Here is a 21,134-nt window from a genome sequence, read left to right as displayed (position 1 = left end):
AGATGACCCCCGACCGAACTCTGGGCGCACGCACATCCGCCCTACAACGGCCAGCGACCCTCGGTTGCCCGATTTTACGCACCCGGGCTCATTAGGGCCGAGGAAGTCCTGCGACACAATCTCCGAAGGTTGACGGTGATAATTTCTGCGGCTGCACCTGGACCATCCCGTTCCGTGGGGGGGAGCGACTTTCCCATTCCGGGGCCGTCCCCGTCCGACGTGCTGGTGCAGCCTTAATGGTGATCTCATTAATCAGAATGTGGCAAATTATTAGGTAGCCGGCTTATTGGCGGTTTGGCTGCAGCGCGCCTCTCGGGCTGATGAATCGAGATAAACGCGGATCACACGACACGACCCCCGGTTCGCCGTGACAGTTAAAAATCGGAATCGCGAAACGCGAACTCCCGGCCGCTCCGTTAACCCACCACTTACGCTCCGCCCCGTTTCGCCCCCTGGGGGGGACCAGGGAATTATCAAAAGGGTCGTCCGCGGTGTTGGGTGTCGTTGGCGCCAGATCTGATTCCCCCCCCGGGGCGGGTCCGAGTAATGAGCGGGTGAGATAATTCAATCACACTCACCCGATGGGAAGCCGGAGGGTGGTGGCCAGGCCTGGGGTGGGCAGTGGAACCTTTCAATTGTCACGTCACGGCACGGCTGGTCTTATTTCCCTATTAGTGGTGGCGTTTTGGTTCGTTCATTATTTTCCTTCCCTTTGTTGGGTCTGAGGATGCGCCACTCCGGGACCACCGACCCCAGACACCGCCCTCCCACACCCTCGCAACACAACCGGTGTCCGGCGGAAGAAGGGAACAAAGAACGAGCGACACACGGCATTACACATTTATTTCATTTTCCTCGCCTCGGTTGGCGGTTGGGGAGGCCGCGGCCACGGTGGGAAGAGCCGGCAATGCTCTGGTTTATCTTTATGTGCATGTGCCGTAGCATAAATCGAATCCAGAATGGCCGTTTTACTGAGGGCTGAGGTCATAATAATCGAGAGCGCGCCCCGCGGGCGATCAGCCCGCCGGGAGCCGGGCTGAAGGATTAAATTGCATTCTGCCACTGGCCATTCGCGGAACACACAACCGCACCCCGGTGGGGCGGGGGCCCCTAATGATCGCCTCGCCGGCTAGCAGGAGAGTGGCAATGAATTGGCGGCTGCGGAATTAATTGGCTGTGGAAATGTAATATATTTTAAACTAATCAATTATCGTAAATATTATTATGCCGCTTCTGTGCAGGACGATCTCCGCCCTCTCTGCGGCTCCGGTCCGTTCAAGGACTGCGGCGAACGTTGATTGAGATCTCAGCCCGACGCCCGACGCCCGACGTCGTGATCCGCTTGTCCTTGGGCGTCAACATTGTAACCCCTTACTTCAGCGCCATTTATGGACTTCTGTCTTCCATTTTCTCCGCCAATCTCGTCCGCAGCTTTTCATCATGCACCACCCCACACGCCACCTGGTGGCCATTCTGTGGCTGGCGTCGGCCATCGCGGCCGTCCCGATACGCCAGGGTCAGCTCCTGGCGGCGGTGCAGCGCCAGTACGATGGGAGTCGCCCCGAAGCCAACGATGCCACCGGATTCCTGCAGGAGCTGAGCGAAGAACGGTCGGCTGATGTGGTAGCGGCCGCTACCGGACAACCACCGGCGGTGGCGGCTTCGGGGGCACCAGCGGATGCGCGTCCTCCGGCGGCGCCGTCTGCCGGTGAGACATCGGGCGCCCGGAAACACAAGATGCTCGGCTACTTTGGGCTGTACGCACCGAGCGCGGTGCCGGCGATGGCGTTCGGTCAGCTGCCCTACGGCTACCCGCTCTACACATCGATGCTGGACTACTACGACGACTACTCGTCGGGAGCGACGATGTCGCTGGATCCGAGCATGGGCGCCGGATCCTATCCGAGTCTTAACATGCTCGCCAACATGCAGAGTTATCCGCCCAACATGTACGCCAACATGCCGAACGGCTTCGGCTCGTACCCCTCGATGGCCAGCCAAGGGCCGCAGCTTTCGCCCAGCCTGCAGCAACACCTTGCCAACCTTCTACAACAACAGCAGCAGCAGCAGCAGCAACAGCAACAACTGCAGCAGCAACAGGCGACGAACCCGCAGTTGGCGGCCCAGTTTGCGAACCTGGACGCAAACGCGGCCTCTCTCGGGAGCTTCCAGAGCCTGGCGGCCAGTTTCGCCGCCGGCAACGACAACTTCCAGCTGGACGACGAGGACATCCTGTCGCGCCACAGCCAGGCGACGAGACGGCGCCCGCCGGGGCAGGTGAAGAACTCGCCCATCTACTACATCCGGCTGCCGCCGACGCCGTACATGTTCGTGCCGGGCGTGGGCTACATCTCGCAGCCCCCGACCATCCAGCCGATGGCCGCCCCGATCCCTCAGTACCCGCAGCTCGGCCCACCCGTCACCATGAGCCCGTTCTACCAGCTGCCGATCAACTTCGTCTCGAACGGTAAACCGTCCGGCATCTACCAGTGGAACGGTGGCCCGGCGCAGGGCGCGGCACCCACCCCACCGCCGCAGCCTGCATTCGCCCTGCCGTACCCCAGACCGCAGCGGCCCGCTTACATGCCGTCGCCCTTCATCCAGGACTCGAAGGTGACGCACCTGAAGGGCCCGTTCCTGTTCAACGGCCGGCCGGAAGAGATCTTCCTGCTGCAGAACGCCTTCAACCCGCTGTTCCAGAGCCCCCTGGCTGGCTACTACTAGTGGGTGACGGTGGGAGGATGCAGTGCAGGAGTGACGCACTGGAAGCTTCGCGGCATTATTGCAATAAAGAAAAACAACGAGGAACGAAGGAACTCCAACAAATTTAGCTGACAAACGGACCTAGCGCACTACCTACCGCACCGACACGGTTAGCCTGAGCGTACGCCATATTGTACGAGAGAGCACGAGGGCAATCGTATACACTCACACACACACCCCCCGACACGCGTCCTCGAGTGGGCCCGCGGTCCTGACTGTACTGACAATCTTCGGCTTAGGTTTTAGTTGGCATTAGGCACGAGAGCAATAGAGAGACGAGAACTAGTGAGCGAGAAGCATAGGATTACTTCTTAACTGTGTAAGAGCCGGGGAAGAGACGGGGCGAGCTTGGAGAAACGTTCCACCGAAGGCGTGGAAGTGTGTACAGGTCTGGAGCGGGCCGGCGGCCTGAGAGGCCGCCGGTCCGTCCGCCGGTCGGTGTAACGTTTCTTCGAACTGCGCCCGAAACTTTAGTCGCCAGTCGTCGCGAGGATGGCTAACGATAGTTATGCTACCTGTAACTAAAACTACGAAGCGATGCATTAAATAAAGAAAAGAGAGATTACATTATTCGGAAAATGGCGCTTTCGTTTTTGGGGGAACCCGATTGGCATCCACGAATGTAGATTATCCGAACACTGGTGGAGGGTTGTGGGCTGATTTAAGATTGAACCATACGGAATCGCGCGGCAGCTTCGTGCGCGGAGAGCTCAAGACGCCGCAAATGGCCGCGGGGTTGCTGAACGCGATTCTTCGCGACTTCTTCACGGTGGACATTACGTGGGGCAACATAGTGTCCCTGTTTGCCATTGCCGGTGGCCTCTCGGTCGACTGCGTCCGCCAGGGCCACCCGAACTATCTGCCAAAACTCGGGCTGTAATTAATTTCCAAAAAATTTCTCCTTAAAACGCAAAAATCGTCCTTAGAATTGGCCACCGAAAGAAATGGGGGAGGAAAGTAAGGTAAGACTCGTAGCAATGCACGAAAGAAAATCAGTTTCCATCTTAAACTTCAGGGAAAACATTCGGGAAACCGTTAATCGCGCTTTTCTTCTCGACCTGATGCAGAGGTTTTCGCTTGCTGCGCCTCTTTTTAGCCATTCCAGTGTCTTGGGCGGTTTCCGTAACACGCTTCAAGCAATTTGAGCCAAATCCGAAGTCCGAAGCGGTAGAGTAAGGTCATCAACGTATCACTAAAATTGGTCACATCAATTTTAGTGACACGTTCATGAGCTGCAACATGTCTTTTTTCAAACTTAGATGATGGTCATTCACGGCTGGTCATCAATGATTGTCATGATGGAAATCAATTGCTTTATCAACAGGTGCCTTTGGTCCCAGTGCCTTGTTTTACGAATCATTTGAAGGTTTAGTATCAATTGAGGTAATATTTTTTGTAAATTCTGCTCCAGGTCTACTCTCGAAACGTAACGTATTCTAAACGCAGCAAATTCTCATGTTTTCTATAAAAATCTATCAGTCAAATTTTCCCGGAAAATAATTCGAAAATGAGTTGAAAATAGGTTAAATTTACTGAAAGTTCGTTCAATTGAATATGCAATTATTTGTTAGAGATAAACAATTTCAACGAACGCCAAAACTAATTCAAAATTCAAATTTCGAGTGAAAAGCTTCCGTTAACGAACTGCTGGTGTCGCTAGCATCGTTACAGAGCAATGTGTTTTAATTCTCGTCTTGTAGGCGCAAATCAGTACTGACATTTTAAGCGTCTCAAGCGTTTTTAGCGTTCAGCCTACGAATAACATTTCTAATGAGAACCGAAGAATAGTGTTGGAATCGCTGACACCGTTGATTGAAAAAAGGAAGAGTTTCCTTAACATCGTTTTAACCTTATTTCGTTTTCGAAAGCAAACCATTTAAAAATTACTAACAGCATCAGAATATCAATCACATGTTACAGGTTATGTAGTTGTGAAACCGAATAAACAGTAACTGTTTGTCTTTTGTACCAAAAAGCCCCTGGCAGGTTTCGGCATCATAAATGCGCGGGAAGCGTTTCCGATCCCCACTTACGGTGCCGCGCACAGTACAGCACACAGCCTCCCAGCCCCCCACAGCATCGTTCCCGTGTGGGGCGGGTGTGTGTCACGGATGATCAATGTGTGTGCCGCCAATGCTCGCGTTTCGCGTGCTTTCGCGTGCGCGCGTGTAGGTGGGGCATCGTGGCTGTGGTCGTGCTCGTGTGGCCGTTATCTAGTTCTGGTTGCACGCTGCGGTGGCGGATTCTGACGGACCGGTGCGGCGGCCGCGTGTCTCCGGCGCTGCGTCGGCGCAGAACGCATCCGGCGAGTAAGCGACGAGCAGCGGATCTGGCCGCTGCGGAAATGCCACTCGACGATGGTGCCGTACTATAAATAGTGCTCGACGAACCGCGGACGCTGCCGGTAGTGGCGCGTTACTGGCGCGCGCGCGAGTGAAGTGTGTGTGTGCTTAGAAGGATCCCGCCTGGCAGCTGATGGCCCCCTTTCGATTCGCGATTTAAAGGGCTACCGTGGTGAAGTAAGACCCTGCCTGTGTGTTGTTGTTAGGAAGCATAGGCGGCAGCATAGCGTAGCATGGCGCGCGGCGCAGCATAACACAATCGATCGCAGCGGACAATTATCCGCCGCCGACGAGCGCTGCGTGTGTGTGTTTGCCTCCGGGGGGGGCCCGCTCACACACGCACAGCGCACTTACCGAGTGGTCGCCTCTCGGTACAATCCCCACACACGCACGCACGCACACACAGGAGCGCGAAGGCACCCGCGGTTGACTCGTGCTGCGTTTGTTTTGTGTGCATAAGGCGTGCGCTCTCGCGGAGCACGTTCACAAATTGCGGCCCATCCGGTCGCGCGCGAGTTGGTAAGGGGGGGTGGTGAGCGGGGCACCACCCGCAAATAGACACCCCACCCGCCGCCAGACGCCTGTGACTCACACGCTGCCCAGCGCCCGCCCGAGGGCAACACTTATCTCCTGTTTCGTTCTCGCTCTGGCCCGCGCGCGGATCCCCAGCGCCCGCAGGACTGCCGATGATGGTGGTGGTGGTAGTATTGATGTTACTGCTGTTGTTTACGCCATTTACGTACGGTGCGAGTGCGAGTGCGGTGCCACAAGTACACCGAGAGGGCGAAACGCGAAAGTAACAGCAGCGCAGAGTCATACGTACACCACACGTACCTCGCCAGAGAGCGAGTACTCTGACGGGGGACGGAGCGGATCACCATCGGCGGACCGCAGGCGGCGGACCAGTCGTGCCGCACCATCAGCCAGTGGCGGCCGCAACAATCTCCTTACACACCGCTTCGGACGCGACTGCCGTGCCAACCGAGAGCTCCGGATCCGGTTTTGGGCTGCCGTGCGCCGTGCGCCGTGCATCCTTTGCCGCCCGAGACCGTGGCGTAGCGGCGGAAGTGTATCGGAGTCGCCATTCGCCATCGCCCTCTCTTTGTTCGACCTCTCCGAGTGGCGCGCGTCTTCTGCGTCTTCGCGGTCGAAGAAAGCGCCAGAAACAGCTGTGTGTAACTTCTACTTCTCGCGCGCTCGCATCGTCGTCGTCGTCGTCTGTGGTACGGTACGTCTCCTAGACGTTCTACGTCCGTCCACCCGTTCGCTCGTCCCAGTGTGCGTCACTCTCAGTTTCACGCAGTCCCGATTTGCGCGTTGTTGTTGTTGGTTCCAGGTCCGCGCTGACGGTGTGAAGTTCTTGGTCCGCCGTGCTGTGTATGTGAAGACCTACTTTCGGGCCAGAATGTGGGGCTTTGGATGCGCCAAGTGAAAGCGGGAAGCACCGAGTGAGGTTTTCGACAGTGTCTTAAGTTCTCCGTAAAACCCCATCAAGATTACCCATTGGGATATGAACGCTCTTCACGCCGTTCGCGCGTGGAGAAGGTAAGCGACGTCATAGAGACCAGGGACTAGGACAATGACCACCGCTGCTGGACCCGGATGCTGCCCAGCCAGTCCGCCGTGCAAGGACTGCGTTCGCCCTTGACTGGGGGCCAACCGTTCCAGGAACGCGCGTTGGGCACCACTTACTTCGGTGGTCTACAGAGGAATCAGAGTGTAACCTTGCTGTGCTGCCCTTCTACAGCCGCCGGCCGCTGCCGCCGCCGATCGATCGAAGACAGGTTTTTGCTTAAGGTTGACATCCCCTGCAACAGCTGTCAGAACGCGCGCGTGCATTTTGTGGCGAACCACCAGGAACCCCGGGATGACCCAAAGGGGTCCGCAGTCCAATCGAGGACCAAAGCGAAGCTTCATCTGTGGGTCATTGGGGCACACTTGGGACGCGCAGAGTACAACATATGAGAGACCCGTGCCAAATCGATGATGGATGATGGATGCATGCGGTAATATAGTGGGCCACTGGAACCCCAAGATCTCGGAGTGGTAAAGCACAGTCACTTGAAACATTGTGGGGCCGTTGATGTGCACTTTGAGACCCCCGCGCCCCTTCCCGTTCACTCCCGGTGCATGGGGCTTCAACACTCGTCGTCTCATCGTGTCTTACGCTGCTCCGCATCTCTCGAGCGTGCTCCGGGGCTTGGAGGAGCGTTAGAGTGGTGCCTGGCGTCTATTGCCGTCGGTGGGGGCTTGGCCACAGCCGGCGGGAGGTGGTGGACACATTGTGTAGCATAGTTGGTACCCCACGCCACACCACGCCACACGTAGAGAGAAGGGTGTCTCGATTGCGAAACATGTGTAATGATATTTAACATTTACCGTACGGCGGCGGCGGCTCGTGCTTGAGCAAACGAAGCCCTCCAGCGGCTCGGGTCCGTGCAATGTGGTCCCTGGCTTCCGCTGGGGTGGTGCAGGCGGAGGGGGCCCGCTACTTGCGCAAGTAACGACGCGTGCCACTCCGAGCCATCCGTGGCCGCGCTCCAAGGTTTGCGTTGGCCGTTTGCGTTGGGAAAACTGAGCGCCAAAGTGCCGCAAGTGGCAAAAGTTCTCGAAGGTGTTTGGTCTGCTAGAGAGTCTAAGCGTTAAACCAGAAGAGTGGTCTCTCGATCCTAGATTGTGGTGTTCTGGTTTTCGAACGAAACGGCTGGTGATAACTTGCAGCCGCACCGTTATGCGTAAACAAAACACATAAAAACATGTTGAGTCGGGATTGACCAAAACAAAATGTACAGGCACTTGTTATGATCGGTCCTTGCCCATTAACCAGGCATTTCCCTCATCAGACCCAGCGGAATACTTCAGAATCCGACTTGTATAGGGTGATCCATCAAGTGTTTGGATTTTAAACTACCGATTACTTTACTTTTAAAACGTCAAGCGCTTGCAGCGAACGCTGTACGCTTGCAGCGAATTAGGAAATATTAAAAACTTATTTCTAAAGTAGTGAGTCTTCAACTCAAACAGTACGAAATTTAAAAAACTCATTCCATTTGAGCTCATGTCCTCCTCGGAGGTTATGTTAATACGCAGAATTGTCGCATTTCGGACTTGGAAAACCCACACGTCGTGCAAAAGAAGCCAATGCATCCAAAACGTCTGATTGTTTGTTGCTGATTTTGGTGTGGTCTAGGCATCGGCCATTTTCTTCGAAAATGAAAAAGGAGCCGCTTTAACTGTCGATGGTGTACGCTGCCGAAAAATGTTGGCTGATTGGTTCATTGGTTCATCCAGTTTAGTTTCAATCCTGGACCGATCACTCTTGGCTATTGCCGTCAGAAATTGAGGCCCAACAAAGACCCGATCTGACCATGTTCGAAAGAAGGGGGCCAAAGTTCAACTTCTTCGCTTATCGCTCGCGGTCGGCGGTCGCCTGATAGAAGGCTGACTTGCGAGATTGGCTCAAAAACAAAGCCGATGCACACCCGACTTCCGAGACGGTCCCCTGCGCTATCGGAAATGGATTAATCTCGCACCAGGGCAAAGCGATTAGGGGGTAACCCTCTATCAAAGGTGTACTTTGCACGGGACGGGAGAAAAAAAATGCAAAAAACAGGCTAACCACTCGAAGGCGCTTTGAAGCCCCTATCCCTACTATAAAGTCATAAAACATGACCGGCTACGGCGGACGTCTAATGAGCGGTCGATAAGCTGGCCGAGACCGGCAACAGCCTGCAACAAGAGTGCGCACCTTTGCGTGGCCGTGGTGGAATCGTGGCGGCCCATCCGTGCTTGGTGTGGTCAATGGTCAAACGGCTTCGGGCACTTCGAGTTGCTCCGAAAGTGCGCGAGACGAGCAATGGCAGCGCCAAGGATCGCCAAGGCTACTAATCGCAGGGTGGAAAGTTTCTAATTACGCACCGAACCTTGCCACCGCCGCCTCTCGCCTCACGAGCATCTGCTGGTGGAGGCCACAGCTGTTCCATTACCCTTTTTTCTGTCCGTCATGCCTTGCGCAGGCGCAGTCAAATGATCTCCTGAGCCATTTGCCGTTTGAGTAACTGCTCACCTACATCACCTCCATCGGCGACCTATGTACGCGGCGGCCGCAGCTGTCCGAAGGCCACGAAGGTCCAGCGTGTGAAGGAGGAGTCATTACCGTTTGAGGAGTTCATTGAAGGAGCAAGAGAGCATGCCGAGGGTGAAGGTGATCGCGCGATGGCGCGATCGCGCGTCGGTTCTAAGAATACCCGACACGCACCGTCAGGCCGCCGGCTTGGCGTTAATTGTTATGTAAAGGCGTAGGAAAATCATACAACTTGCGGTAGCCTAGGCAGTGGCCTAACCCTGGCGTGCGCGTGAGACAGGAAGTAGTGAGTCGTAGATTTGAAGGAGGGAGCCCCATTTGCATTTAATTGGAGAGAAACAACAGAACTTGCACCCAAGACGGCGGCATTTGATGCGGTGGCCGTTGCTGAGGCTACGAGGCCCCTCGGAGCCCTTTGGCGCCGCCCGTTTTGTCGGGGTCGAAGTTATGAGCATAAATCAATTAGACTCAATAAATTGAGCCGGACGCGCGCGGACGTTACGTCGGCTCCGGTGGTGGCAGCAGCAGCATCCAGGATCCTGCATATTGACGCGTCGCCATCGGAGCCCATTTTATGGATGGCAAAAATTAGCATATTCGCCGATATTGATGACCGGTTTGCCCCCCAATCCAAGGTCGAACCTGGAAATGTGGTCGAAAAGATTCGTACGCGTTCGGATCGTCCGTTTTCGGTGGCCACCTTCCCGAGGCTCTGACCATGCGCCTCGTCCACGCCAGTGATTGCCCAATTGATCATCAATTAATCGGGCCGTTGTTGACCGCAACCAATAGTGAACTCTAATACTTTCACCCGCCCGACACGACGCTCTGTGGTGGGCTCTTTTATCAGGGTCGATGACAAACGCACGGGAGGGTACGCCGCACCCAACTGGGTCACACTATCAGCCGTCTTCTAGAGCCCGAACCCGGCCACACGCTTCCTTATCGCTCGACTGGAAATCACGGAAAAATGCGTTAAATAGGGCCGCATTAGGCGCACAGGGCTAGAGTCGGCGCAGCCGGTAGAGGTTGTCGTTCAATTGGTGCTGCTGCTAATAACACAGGCCGATGCGTAATTATTAGCTTATCAGTAACTTCCCCGTTCGTTACCGAGTAGGTGCTATGGGCGCAACAGCGAACGTTGCGCCTGTGGTGGGTGGTAGGCTACGTTCTACATCACGCCACCTAAATCGCCAAGAATGATCTTTGAACGGAGGAAGGCAGCCGGCCTCTCAATTCTTTCCTGAGAGTGTGGCCTCCATTATGGGTCGTTTCGTTTTATTGAATGATTTTACGGCGCACCCTTACGCGAGGCGTGTGTTAGAAGTGTACCAGGTTGTTCAATAAGTTTTGCGCTTCGATAAGAAAAACACAATTTCCGGTTTGAAATACACTTTATTATTCAGTATAGTATCCCTGAACACTCAGTGCACATGATTTTTTTAAGGTCTGTAAACAGATTGACGCCGCTACGGGCCAAATTTGGTGAATACGCTCCAACAATTCGAAGTTTAATTCATGAATTTTTGCAATTGTCAAAATGCTCTCGTAACACGGTGCATTGTCCTGATGAAAAAGCATGTTTTTCTTCGGCAAACCGGGTCCTTCACTCATCCAGATTCACATCCTTCAACCAGGTTCACATCACTCTTTGTGCCTCTTGTTTTGATTCAGGATCATGCTGATAGTCCGCGTCCCATCCATAGTGATTAGTCGAATTACAAAATCCACTTTATCCTACCGAAAACACTCTAAATGTTGCCGAGAAAGTTGCATTCGAATGCGTTTTTGTTCGATGTTTAGCAAATGCGGCACCCATTGTGCACACAGCTTTCTGAAACCCAATACTTCTGTCAAAATATTGGTTATACTGCTCAATGAGATGCTAGGCCTTGTACTAAATCTCTTTCAGTCACTCGACGATTTTCCAATATTCTGTTTTTGGACGTCCTTGACGTGGATCGTCTTCAAGGCTTGTGCGACCACATTTAAATTCTGCAACCCATTTTTTTACAGTATTAATTTAAGATGAAGAGTCCTTACATATTTTAAACATTCGTTTGCACATTTTCTTTGCTTTTAAACCTTCCAAAAATAAAAATTCTATCGCAGTACGATACTTGATTTTTTCCATTGTAAAAAATACTATGACACGTCGGTACTGAAAGGTTTGTAACCAAAGAATGAAGCGAAATATTGAAATGAAACTTCACATAAGTTAATATCAAAGGTGTACCAACATAAGAAAAAAATTAGGCTAGTAACAGCGCCCCCACGGCCTAAAACACAACACTTATTGCACAACCCAGTAGGGATCTCCCTTCCTCGTGCGGAAGAAATGCGGTACACGTGCACCGATACAATGTAGCCATCCGAGTAGTATACAGATTCGCACAGATTGCGATACGGGAGCCGCTCCATAGTTTGCGTTCCACAGCAGACGTCCAATTCTGGGACCCGGAATCGGCGTTCCACGTCACTGGCGTCCCGTAGCAGGTTTCGCCTTACGTTGCTATGATGCTTCATGTTTGGCTCCACCGCCAAGCGAGCAGAGAAGAGAAAACTACCGAGCACAACGCAAGAACCCAGCAATCTCTTTGGTGCATATTTGCTGTTCCAATGGACGGTGGAGGCTGATGACCAGCCATGACACGTCGGACGAGACGCGGACCATTACCGCGCTGCGCAAGTCGGTCTCCCTGTTGTTGTGCTAATTGTTGGGATGCGCCGATGCGCCCGCAGAGAGGTCACAAGAGAGCAGCCAACAGGTCACCGGCGCGTCATGTACGATGACCGGTCGCCGGATACAAACCGGACCGGCGACCGGATGACCTAGACACTGAATTTCTTTCCCATCGCGGTACCGGTTGGCCGCGCGCGTTGTTCGGCGTTATGCTTTCGACATGTTCTAGCACCACGCGGCATGCGCAATCGTCAAGCACGCACGTCCTCTCCTATACAATAAAAGCGCGTCGCTGTCTGATGTCGTATCTAGTCTGAGCTGAAACTCGGTTGCAGATATTCAATTATTGGTGTACAGACTTCTCGCAGATGGTCAGCAAACCATTCGTAGTACATTATTAACTTCGAGAATAAACGTTACAGCGCAGAAATAACTCAACTATGTTCGATAGAACAATATCTACTCGTAGTGCACTGAACGATTGCAGTTATTTCCAAAAATCCATCCTGGGCGGAGCGAAATTCCCGGGGTCGGCTGGAATTAGTAGTGAAACCGGTGTGCCTTGTGTTTGGTGCAGGGTCTACGGATCGATCGAAGGGTCGGTCCCAAAATAGCAAAATTCCCCATAAATTATTGGGGAAGAATCGTTGATTGGAATGAAGAGCTCCATTGACACCATCTTCGATTGCGCCGGGTTACTCCGCCGGGTTACTCCCAATATTCTGACCAAGACGCAGATCACGACTCGTCTGGTTCACAGGAGACCGGCTATCAACATCTACACGGAGCAGAATTATGTAACTGTTACCTGAACATCAAGTACTCCAGTGACGCGCGCGGTGTATCTCCAACTACGCCGAAGCAGTCACAATGTACGAACGTTTGGCACTGATCTGGCCTACTTTTCTGCCGACGTACTGACAGCCGACGTCTCGTCTCGTGTTGTGATACAAAACATTTGCTCGCGATGGATCGTACAAGGGGTTTGACAAATTGAAACGTAACCCCTGCCCACTGTCATCCGTTGCGGGGGAATAGGACCTAGGCCCGCGTAAACGTCTTCGTCATGTGTGGAATCTGAAAGCGTGCTCTCCGGTGGATCGCACGACCAGCCATTGTGTGCTGTGCTCGTGCACATCGTGAAGCATGCCGGGCCGGGCTTGTCACTTATATGGCGCGTCGCCGGCATCCGATGGTGTGCGCATTTGCATAAGCTGCTGTGTCGTTGCTGCTGCCTCTGACGCCGGCCAAGTCAGTGCGTACCCCAGTGGTCGCCAGTGAAGCGCGAAGCCAACAACCACCAGCAACAACAACGGCCATCGAAGAAGTCGGAAAGAAACAGAGATAAATAAGCAACCAGCCGGGGCCGTCCCTGTAGTTCCTCGGTGGCGGTGTAAAAATACGGAAAACTGGTGGACGTGTTTTACCCCAAACATTCCCAAAAACAGCAGACAACGCCGGCCACCGCCAGTCAAGTCCAGGGCCCGGCCCCAGTGGCCCTCGTACACGTCGACGGTCATCCTCCTATTGTGTTGGCGCGGTGCTGTCGCGATTTGTTTGCACGTCGCGCGGGCTTCCGCCCTCGGAGTGAGTAAGCGCGCTCGGTGTTGGCCGCCACGAACCTAGATATGCACACAACGGAACCGTCGTTGTTTGTCCTCCACCCGGTGAAGTACTACAAGGGCGCGCGGGCGCAAGAGGGGAACCGTAAACCAGAAGTCACGCTGAGGCGTGTGCGGCAGTGACAATGTCGCCTTTGTCAGCGATACCAGAAGGGTGGCGGGGACTCTACCAAATGGGTGGTGGCCCTTAGCGCTGCCACTGGACACCGAGTTGCACAGAGAGTTTAGTTCTGTCACTCCTGAAGGAGCGCGCTACTTCGCTCCGCGGGCGTCGTAGAAAGGTGGTGCTGCGGTTTCTCAAGATCAAATGTCAAACTTTTGGCACACGTAGGTTACTCCTGTTGCTCCTGGTGGAGTTCAGGCAAGGGCAGCTACCCACTTTCACCAGCAGGACGCACGTTCAACCTCAAAGATCTGTGATTATAGGGCATCCCTTCAGCGGTTTCAGAAAGAAAAACGTGGCCCAAAAGTGCAAAGGGAAAGGCAGGCTCCGAGTGCAAGTGTCGAACTGAGGGTGTGACCTTCTGTCTTCTCCCTTCTGCCCCATGGGACGTGTCGGATTATGCTTTCAGCGGCGTTTTGGAGGGTTTCAAGTACGCTTCTGGTCAAGGTCGTGGGGTGTACGCGCACACTGGACCGCGCACCGCGTGTGTTCTACAGCGTAATTCCTGCGAATCGATGCCAAGGACAGCGTAAGGGTTTGGAAACCTCAAAAACCATTCGGTGTGGCGGCCGCGCTGAGAGCAAGTGAACCTGGCCGAACCGTGCGGGCCGTTAGATGAGATGGCGCGTGTTGGACGCACAGATCGGTTCATGGTTCTGGTGACCTTTTGCAAGTGCGGTGTACTTGTAGCGGTCATTGTTAAACGGTGTTTCAGACCTCATCGGTGTGAACGAGTGACGTTTGGGAAAGTTCGGATTTGCCGTCGGATGAACGAAAACCGAAATCGTGTATCAATTCTCGGAATTCTCTACGAATCTTCCACCAACCTACATTAGTTGGAGGAGATAGTTGTTACTCTGTAGTTATAGAATCTAACTTAAGAGTTTATTGAATTGAAGTTATGGAGGAGAATTGAAGACCCAGAAAGAGTTCCCTAACCCATTCATTCGTTCCCTCTCTTGCAGATGATGGGTTGAGCTGGCTGCGGAACATTCCCGTCATCGTTTCCACGAACGGTAGTAGTGTCCTTTGTGCGTGCACGTGAATGAGTGTCGCCCGTCGCCCGGATGTGGTTGTCTTTGGTGCCAAACAGTGATAGACGTGCCCCACAAGTGCTCCCTTACTGCAATCCCGTAGTTCAATCAATAACAGAAAGAAGAGAGAAGGAAAAATGCCGACCATCATATCGAAGTTTGCGAAGAAATCCTTCGACACGCTCGAAGGTTTCGGTTATTCGCGCGAGCTCGTCTCCAAGGGTTTGGTGTCGGGCGCGATCGCCTTGTACTGCCTGCGGCTAACCTATCCGGTGGTGCGCGACAAGCTGGCCGCCACTAAAAAGTGTGATACGGCGAACGGTGGTGGCCCGCTGCACCAGCACCACCGGAACGAGAACAACAACCTCACCAAGCGGCCGCCGCCGCCACCGGAAGACCCGGAGGAGAAGAAGCGCCAGATCATCCTCGAGAAGCGCAACCGCAAGGCCCGCAGCAAACAGCCCGGCCTCAACGTTGACTTCCTGCTGCAGCTCCGGCAGCTGATCCGCATCATGGTGCCGCGCTTCCTGTGCGAAGAGTCCGGCCTGCTGGCCGTTCACACGCTCTGCCTGGTGTCGCGCACCTTCCTCAGCATCTACGTCGCCTCGATGGAGGGCGCGATCGTGAAGTTTATCGTGCGCAAGGACATGCGCAACTTTGTGCTGATGCTGCTGAAGTGGTTCGGCATCGCCATCCCGGCCACCTTCATCAACTCGATGATACGCTACCTGGAGAACAAGCTGGCATTAGCGTTCCGGTAAGTGGCGGTTTCAGCCCCCGGGTCTTTCACCGTCTTCCGGACCTAACGGGTCCGCGTCACCTAACGAGCCTTTGGCGACGAAAGGGCGAACCACCGTTCATACTTACACTGCAGGCGATAATGTCCATTTCCGGTGGCCGGTCTGCCTGCCGGAGTAATGGTCGTTTTTTATGTCTATTCGTCTAAGAAAACTCATTACCACCGGGCGCGCTTGTTGTGGGTTGTGGTCCCGCGGGACACATTACGGTGGGTTCGCTGACGTAAGCCACAATAAAAGTACGTTTCTCGTGGGGTAATGAGTAATGCAGACCTCGCAAGTGTGGCAGGCAGCCCCCGGTGAGTGGAAAGTAGGCTGCAATTACGTCGCCACCGCGACGAGGGTAGATTGATATTTTTTGTGTGTTTACTTTTGAGCCCCAGAAAGACGTTTAGTGTGGCGCCCAAGGAGAAAGCTTGTGTTGAGGTCTAGAGACAAAAAAACGGATACCTCCTTGTGGAGGTGAACGTGTTCAGCTGGCGGACGCGTGATACACGGTGGCGGACTGGATGCGCTCGGAAGACAGAGTCCAAAGTTCCCCAATGATGGCGCAACAATTCTCATTCTGAGCGTGACGCCCAATCCTGACCGGGTAACCTTTGGTACAGAGCATGTCGCTAAGATTAGCCCTCACGCGCTCGATAAGCGGTCCCATCGTCTTGGAGTGTTTTGGAATCGTTTTGTTGTTTCAAGCGACGTCAAGCTGCCGATTACACGCCCTGACAGGGGACAAAATCTTGCGATAAACAAACCAAACCAAAACCCATGTGTTAACTGTTGGATTGGTGGCTCTGGAAGCGAGATTAGCGATGCAGAGCATTGTTTTTGACCGGATATCGTTCACCTAGGTGTCCATTTGGGTTTCGTTACGGACAGGCTACAGACACAGTCTAGAAACTTGGTCAGAAGAACGTGACTCTGTTCGAGTAATCGCTTGCCTAACCCGCACATTCTTGTGCCAGATCTTCTACCGGTTCTACCGGCGCCCACCGTCACTCCGTGCGCCATAGAAGGTCTATTCGTTAGGCATCGAAAAACCCACCGGTTGCGCAATTGACCAACTGTGCAGTAGTGCCTCTAAGTCGTTAAACCGCTTTCCCGCCGCGGCGAACTTCTTCGTGCCCTTTCAGGTGAGCGCCAAACGTGACGCGCGTACCCTTCTCCGCCTGGCGTCGAGGAACGAAGTTGTTCGGTGGTCCGGTCCCAAAAGCTTGAGGTAGGCCTGACTGGCAACACACACACACACACACACACACACTCTGAACTCAGATTTTGCGCCGCGATCGGTGCGAGTGACTAACGGCCGACCGGCGGGCGTTTGGATATATTTATGGTCCAAAACCAAACATTCTTGAAGGCTGTCAACATTCTTCTCTCCCGGGCCTCCGCTTGCCCGTGGGTTGTTTCTAACTATTTCGCAACCTGACCGCTCACCCCACAACCACGGTAACGGTAGCGGGTTATGGGAGGCCGAAGGTTAGCCAAGCGGGCGGTGGCTGGTGGGCAGAATTCTGCAATCTTCCCGTCAAACCCTGCTCACCTTGTTACGGACGTGCGGACGAGATTTGGATTTGCGGATTTGCCGTTCGTTCTGTAGCGCTGTGGTAGCGCTGGGCTGGCAATTTTTTTGTGGTCGGCTTTTCACCGATGCGTTGAGGTGCGATTAGGTAACAGCGAAGTGCGCGGCCGCGTCTTGATCTTCGTAGCGATCACACTGTCCCGATGGTTGGTCGAAATACCTCCCGGCCCGCAGGAACCTCCCGGTCGGGCGGTCGGGTCGAAATGAATGCATTGACCAAAGTGCCTCTCGCTCACCGCGTGATGCTATATAATTTCACCTTAATACGCGCGTTAATGGTGGTGCTAATAGCGCGCGCGTCACATGCGCGTCCGTGCGTGCGTGCAGAAGCGCTTCGATGTTGTGGCTTCGTTTTGGGTGTTCGAGGTCCGCCAGAGGCCGCCGCCGGTCTTCGCGGTTCGTGAAACTAGTTTTTTTTGTTCCCATCGATGGACATCGATGGGACCGATATGAGCAGCGCCGCCCGATGGCGCGGCGACCACGGCGACTGTTAATGGATTCATATTTTGCATCCTCCTAACTCAGCGCGGCCCGACCCGGCCTTGAGTGGTGGCGTGGGTTTTTTTGTGGGGTTGGTGCGGTGAAGAAAGGTCACGGTGAAACGAAATGCATAAAAAACGGGACCAAGTGTGATCCACTCTCGCCCCGGCGGTGTCCTTTCCTTGCTGCTGCGGAGCCCGAACCTGTTTGAATCCGGTCCCGGTGGCCCGCTTCTTCGTCGCTCGCTAATGATCATCTCGATGTTTATTCTTCCCACTACCAACTCCGCAGAACCCGGCTAGTGAACCATGCGTACGATATGTATTTCAAGAACGAGACCTACTACAAAGTGTCCAACCTGGACGGTCGGATAGAGAACGCGGACCACCGGCTAACGGACGACATCTCGACGTTCTCGAGCTCGGTAGCGCACCTGTACAGCTCGCTAACGAAGCCCTGCTTCGATCTGCTGCTGATCGGCATCGCAATGGCCCGTTCGTCCCGGCGAATGAAGGCCAACATTGTGATGGGCCCGGCGCTGGCCACCATCGTGATCGGCACGACGGCGCACATCCTGCGGATAGTGTCGCCCAAGTTTGGGCAGCTGGTGGCCGAGGAAGCGAACCGGACCGGCTACCTGCGCCACGTGCATTCGAAGATCATCACCAACGCGGAGGAGATTGCGTTCTACGGTGGCCATAAGGTAGGTGCAACTTTCCAGTCCAGTTCCTGGTGGCCCTTGCCTAACCCTTTGCTCGCCGTAGGTGGAACACTCGCAGCTACGGGAAGCGTACTCGCGACTGGTGACGCAGATGAACTCGATCTTCACGCAGAAACTGTGGTTCATCATGCTGGAGCAGTTCTTCATGAAGTACGTCTGGTCCGGAACGGGGATGGTGATGGTTTCGCTACCCATCCTGACGGTCGGGGCCTCCAACATGCCCACCACGCCCGAGCACTCCAACCTGATCAAGTCGGACGAGCAGGGCGTCAGCGAGCGAACGCAGTACTTCACGACGGCCCGCAACCTGCTGCTGAGCGGTGCGGATGCCATCGAGCGGCTGATGTCGTCGTACAAGGAGATTGTGGCGCTCGCCGGCTACACGAGCCGCGTCGCCGGCATGTTCGAGGTGTTCGACGAGGTCAACCGTGGGATCTACCGCAAGACGACGCTCTACACCGAGGAGCGCAACCTGGACGGTATCCTGGAGTTCCGCGATGGCCAGCCGGTTGCCAAGGGGCGCATCGTGTTCTCCACCGACGCCAAAGATAGTACAATTTCGCTCGAGAACGTCCCGGTGGTGACACCGAACTGTGACATCGTCGTGCCGAGCATCAGTCTGACGCTCGCCCCGGGCATGCATCTGCTCATCACCGGCCCGAACGGGTGCGGCAAATCGAGCCTGTTCCGCATCCTGAGCGGCCTGTGGCCCATCTACGGTGGCACCCTGCGCATCCCGAAGGCGTTCGAGGGCAAGCCGAGCATGTTCTACATTCCCCAGCGCCCGTACATGTCGTGCGGCACGCTGCTCGACCAGGTCATCTACCCGGACACGCGGAAGGACATGGAGGCGAAGAAGATCACCGAGTTTCAGCTGCGTGAGATCATGCGCATGGTTTCCCTGGAGCATATCCTTGATAGGTAACGACGGCGTCCAACCGGCTTTCGCTGGGACCCCACAGTTCTATAGCGTGTTGCTCACCGCTCTTGTCTCTTGCAGGGATAGCTTCGATGAAATTCGCGATTGGAAGGATACTCTTTCCGGTGGGGAGAAGCAGCGGATGGCCATCGCTCGGTTGTTCTACCATAGGTACGCGCTTTCTGGTGGCTAATTTTGAAGAGCAGTCTTATTGAAATCTCTTGTTTTTCTTGCCGTTTTGCAGACCAAAATACGCCTTGCTGGACGAATGCACCAGTGCCGTTTCGATCGACGTGGAAAGCTGCATCTACGAAACGGCCAAATCGATGGACATCACGCTTCTAACCATCACCCATCGTCCCACCTTGTGGTGAGACCACGTTTCTTCCACCACTCGAGAATCCTGACTGATCGCTTTCCCACTGTCTTTTCCCACAGGAAATTCCACACTCACATCCTGCAGTTCGATGGCCAGGGTGGATGGGTGTTTGAAAAGCTAGAAGACGGTGTCCTGCAGAAAGTTCCTACAACGAAAACAAACGGCCCGGTTGACGAAAATCAGCAGCAGTGAGCAGAGAGGGTCACTCTGTGGATGGAACAGGGCACTAGAAGGAGGATAGGCTAGAAACAGTAGGACACACACACAGAGAAGCATTCACACGAGATTCTTTGGGAGAGTGTTTTGTTTAAGCGCGACAACTTGGTCCCGCAACGAAAGCATCACGCCAAAAACAACCAGTCAAGAAGGGGAGGTTCAAGGGAAGCTAAACGATGTGATTCGGAAAGGGGTACGAGAATTATGTAGAAAGGGTACCGCCGCGTGTTAGTGTAAAGACCGACTGCTGACTCAGTGGCGGTTGTCTGTCCGATCGGAAGTGGTGTACCATGTTTGTGAATATGCTAATTTAACGTTACTCTTTTAATGTACGTACTTAGTGCAATGACAAATAAAGTTAACTGGAGATTTGAAAGCGAAGAAAGGTGGAAGATGCGATGATTCTTGCCGTGCGTACTTTGATGGTTGGAAAAGGAAGAACACTCCGCAGAAACTCCTTGTTTGGGATTCCACTCTGAGCTTGTAGCGTTTTGTCCTTACGGCGTGAAGCGTTTTTGGTTGTGTGCCTTCTAAAGCGTTTTTCGTTTAGCCGAGTTTCAATCCTGCTTCAGTCGCGATCGTTTCACATTTCAATGATCCGGATGTTTTTCGCCCCGGCGTTAGGAAACTACGAAATGATCATTTAAATAAAATATTTAGAAAAGGAGGAAAACTAGTACATCGTTAGTTCTTTCGTTCTATACCGTTTTATTTGAACCTGGTTCGACGGTTAGAAAGATTTCATTTGGTTCGACGGTTAGAAAGAATTGTGGGAATGAGCGAAACACGAACCGTTTTATTTAAGCATTCCTTTTATTGTTCGCCCGAAAGTATTACAAGACGTTGTCAAACTCGTTAAGAAAGTTTTTCTTGCAGCTTTCATGATATAACTTTATTGCTATTTACAAGCACATGCCACCGGCATCGGGACAATCTGCTTTCCTTGGGTGTGCCTTGTTTCACTGTTGTATTCCATGTTCGAATGCAACTATTTGAAAAGTGTGGTAGTTAAGGTTGATGTGTAAAATGAGTGTCGTTTTTGGTTTTCAAATACCGTGTTTTGGGTAAGTGATTAAGCTGTGAAGCTAAAAATAAATATTATGCCCAAATAATAGTCGAGTCGAGTAGCAGCGTTTGGGTTTCCTTACATCGTACAATTTCTTCTTATCAGCGCGTGTGAATGTTATGTAAAGCATATTTTGAACGCGTTAGACAATGACCGAAAATATTATAAGCCTTATAGTAGTTGCTTCACTAAAGCAATCGATCGTTATTCGTTATTCTTGCTGAATTGCTGTGAATCGTTAAACATTATTGGAGACTTTCTAATTCCCAAAGATTCCACGGCAAGT

General features: G+C 53.5%; 2 protein-coding genes across 2 annotated transcripts; both read left to right on the top strand.

The window, feature by feature from the left end:
• Positions 1 to 1,440: 1,440 nt before the first annotated feature.
• On the top strand, positions 1,441 to 2,724 carry LOC128274074 (mediator of RNA polymerase II transcription subunit 13). Its single transcript, XM_053012160.1, has 2 exons — positions 1,441 to 1,853; positions 1,884 to 2,724. Exons 1-2 carry the CDS (start codon positions 1,441 to 1,443, stop codon positions 2,722 to 2,724), a joined length of 1,254 nt encoding a protein of 417 aa, XP_052868120.1.
• A 3,529-nt stretch (positions 2,725 to 6,253) lies between these two features.
• LOC128275154 (ATP-binding cassette sub-family D member 1) lies at positions 6,254 to 20,155 on the top strand. The gene is made up of 7 exons (XM_053013560.1): positions 6,254 to 6,333; positions 14,623 to 15,448; positions 17,839 to 18,250; positions 18,312 to 19,189; positions 19,269 to 19,358; positions 19,432 to 19,557; positions 19,626 to 20,155. Exons 2-7 carry the CDS (start codon positions 14,829 to 14,831, stop codon positions 19,756 to 19,758), a joined length of 2,259 nt encoding a protein of 752 aa, XP_052869520.1. The 5' UTR covers positions 6,254 to 6,333; positions 14,623 to 14,828; the 3' UTR covers positions 19,759 to 20,155.
• The last annotated feature ends 979 nt before the right edge of the window (positions 20,156 to 21,134 follow it).

The sequence above is a fragment of the Anopheles cruzii genome, chromosome 3, assembly GCF_943734635.1.
Source record: "Anopheles cruzii chromosome 3, idAnoCruzAS_RS32_06, whole genome shotgun sequence".
Classification (NCBI taxonomy): domain Eukaryota; kingdom Metazoa; phylum Arthropoda; class Insecta; order Diptera; family Culicidae; genus Anopheles; species Anopheles cruzii.
The sequence above is the reverse complement of the archived record's forward strand: the minus strand, read 5'-3'. Positions and strand labels throughout refer to the sequence as shown.

What these genes read in the sequence shown, in the direction of transcription:
- LOC128274074 (XM_053012160.1), top strand. Translation starts at nt 1,441, where the DNA reads ATGCACCACCCCACACGCCACCTGGTGGCCATTCTGTGGCTGGCGTCG. An exon ending in GACTACTACGACGACTACTC is followed by an intron (nt 1,854 to 1,883) that starts GTCGGGAGCGAC and finishes GCTGGATCCGAG; the next exon opens with CATGGGCGCCGGATCCTATC.
- LOC128275154 (XM_053013560.1), top strand. Translation starts at nt 14,829, where the DNA reads ATGCCGACCATCATATCGAAGTTTGCGAAGAAATCCTTCGACACGCTC. An exon ending in AAGCTGGCATTAGCGTTCCG is followed by an intron (nt 15,449 to 17,838) that starts GTAAGTGGCGGT and finishes CCAACTCCGCAG; the next exon opens with AACCCGGCTAGTGAACCATG. An exon ending in CGTTCTACGGTGGCCATAAG is followed by an intron (nt 18,251 to 18,311) that starts GTAGGTGCAACT and finishes TGCTCGCCGTAG; the next exon opens with GTGGAACACTCGCAGCTACG.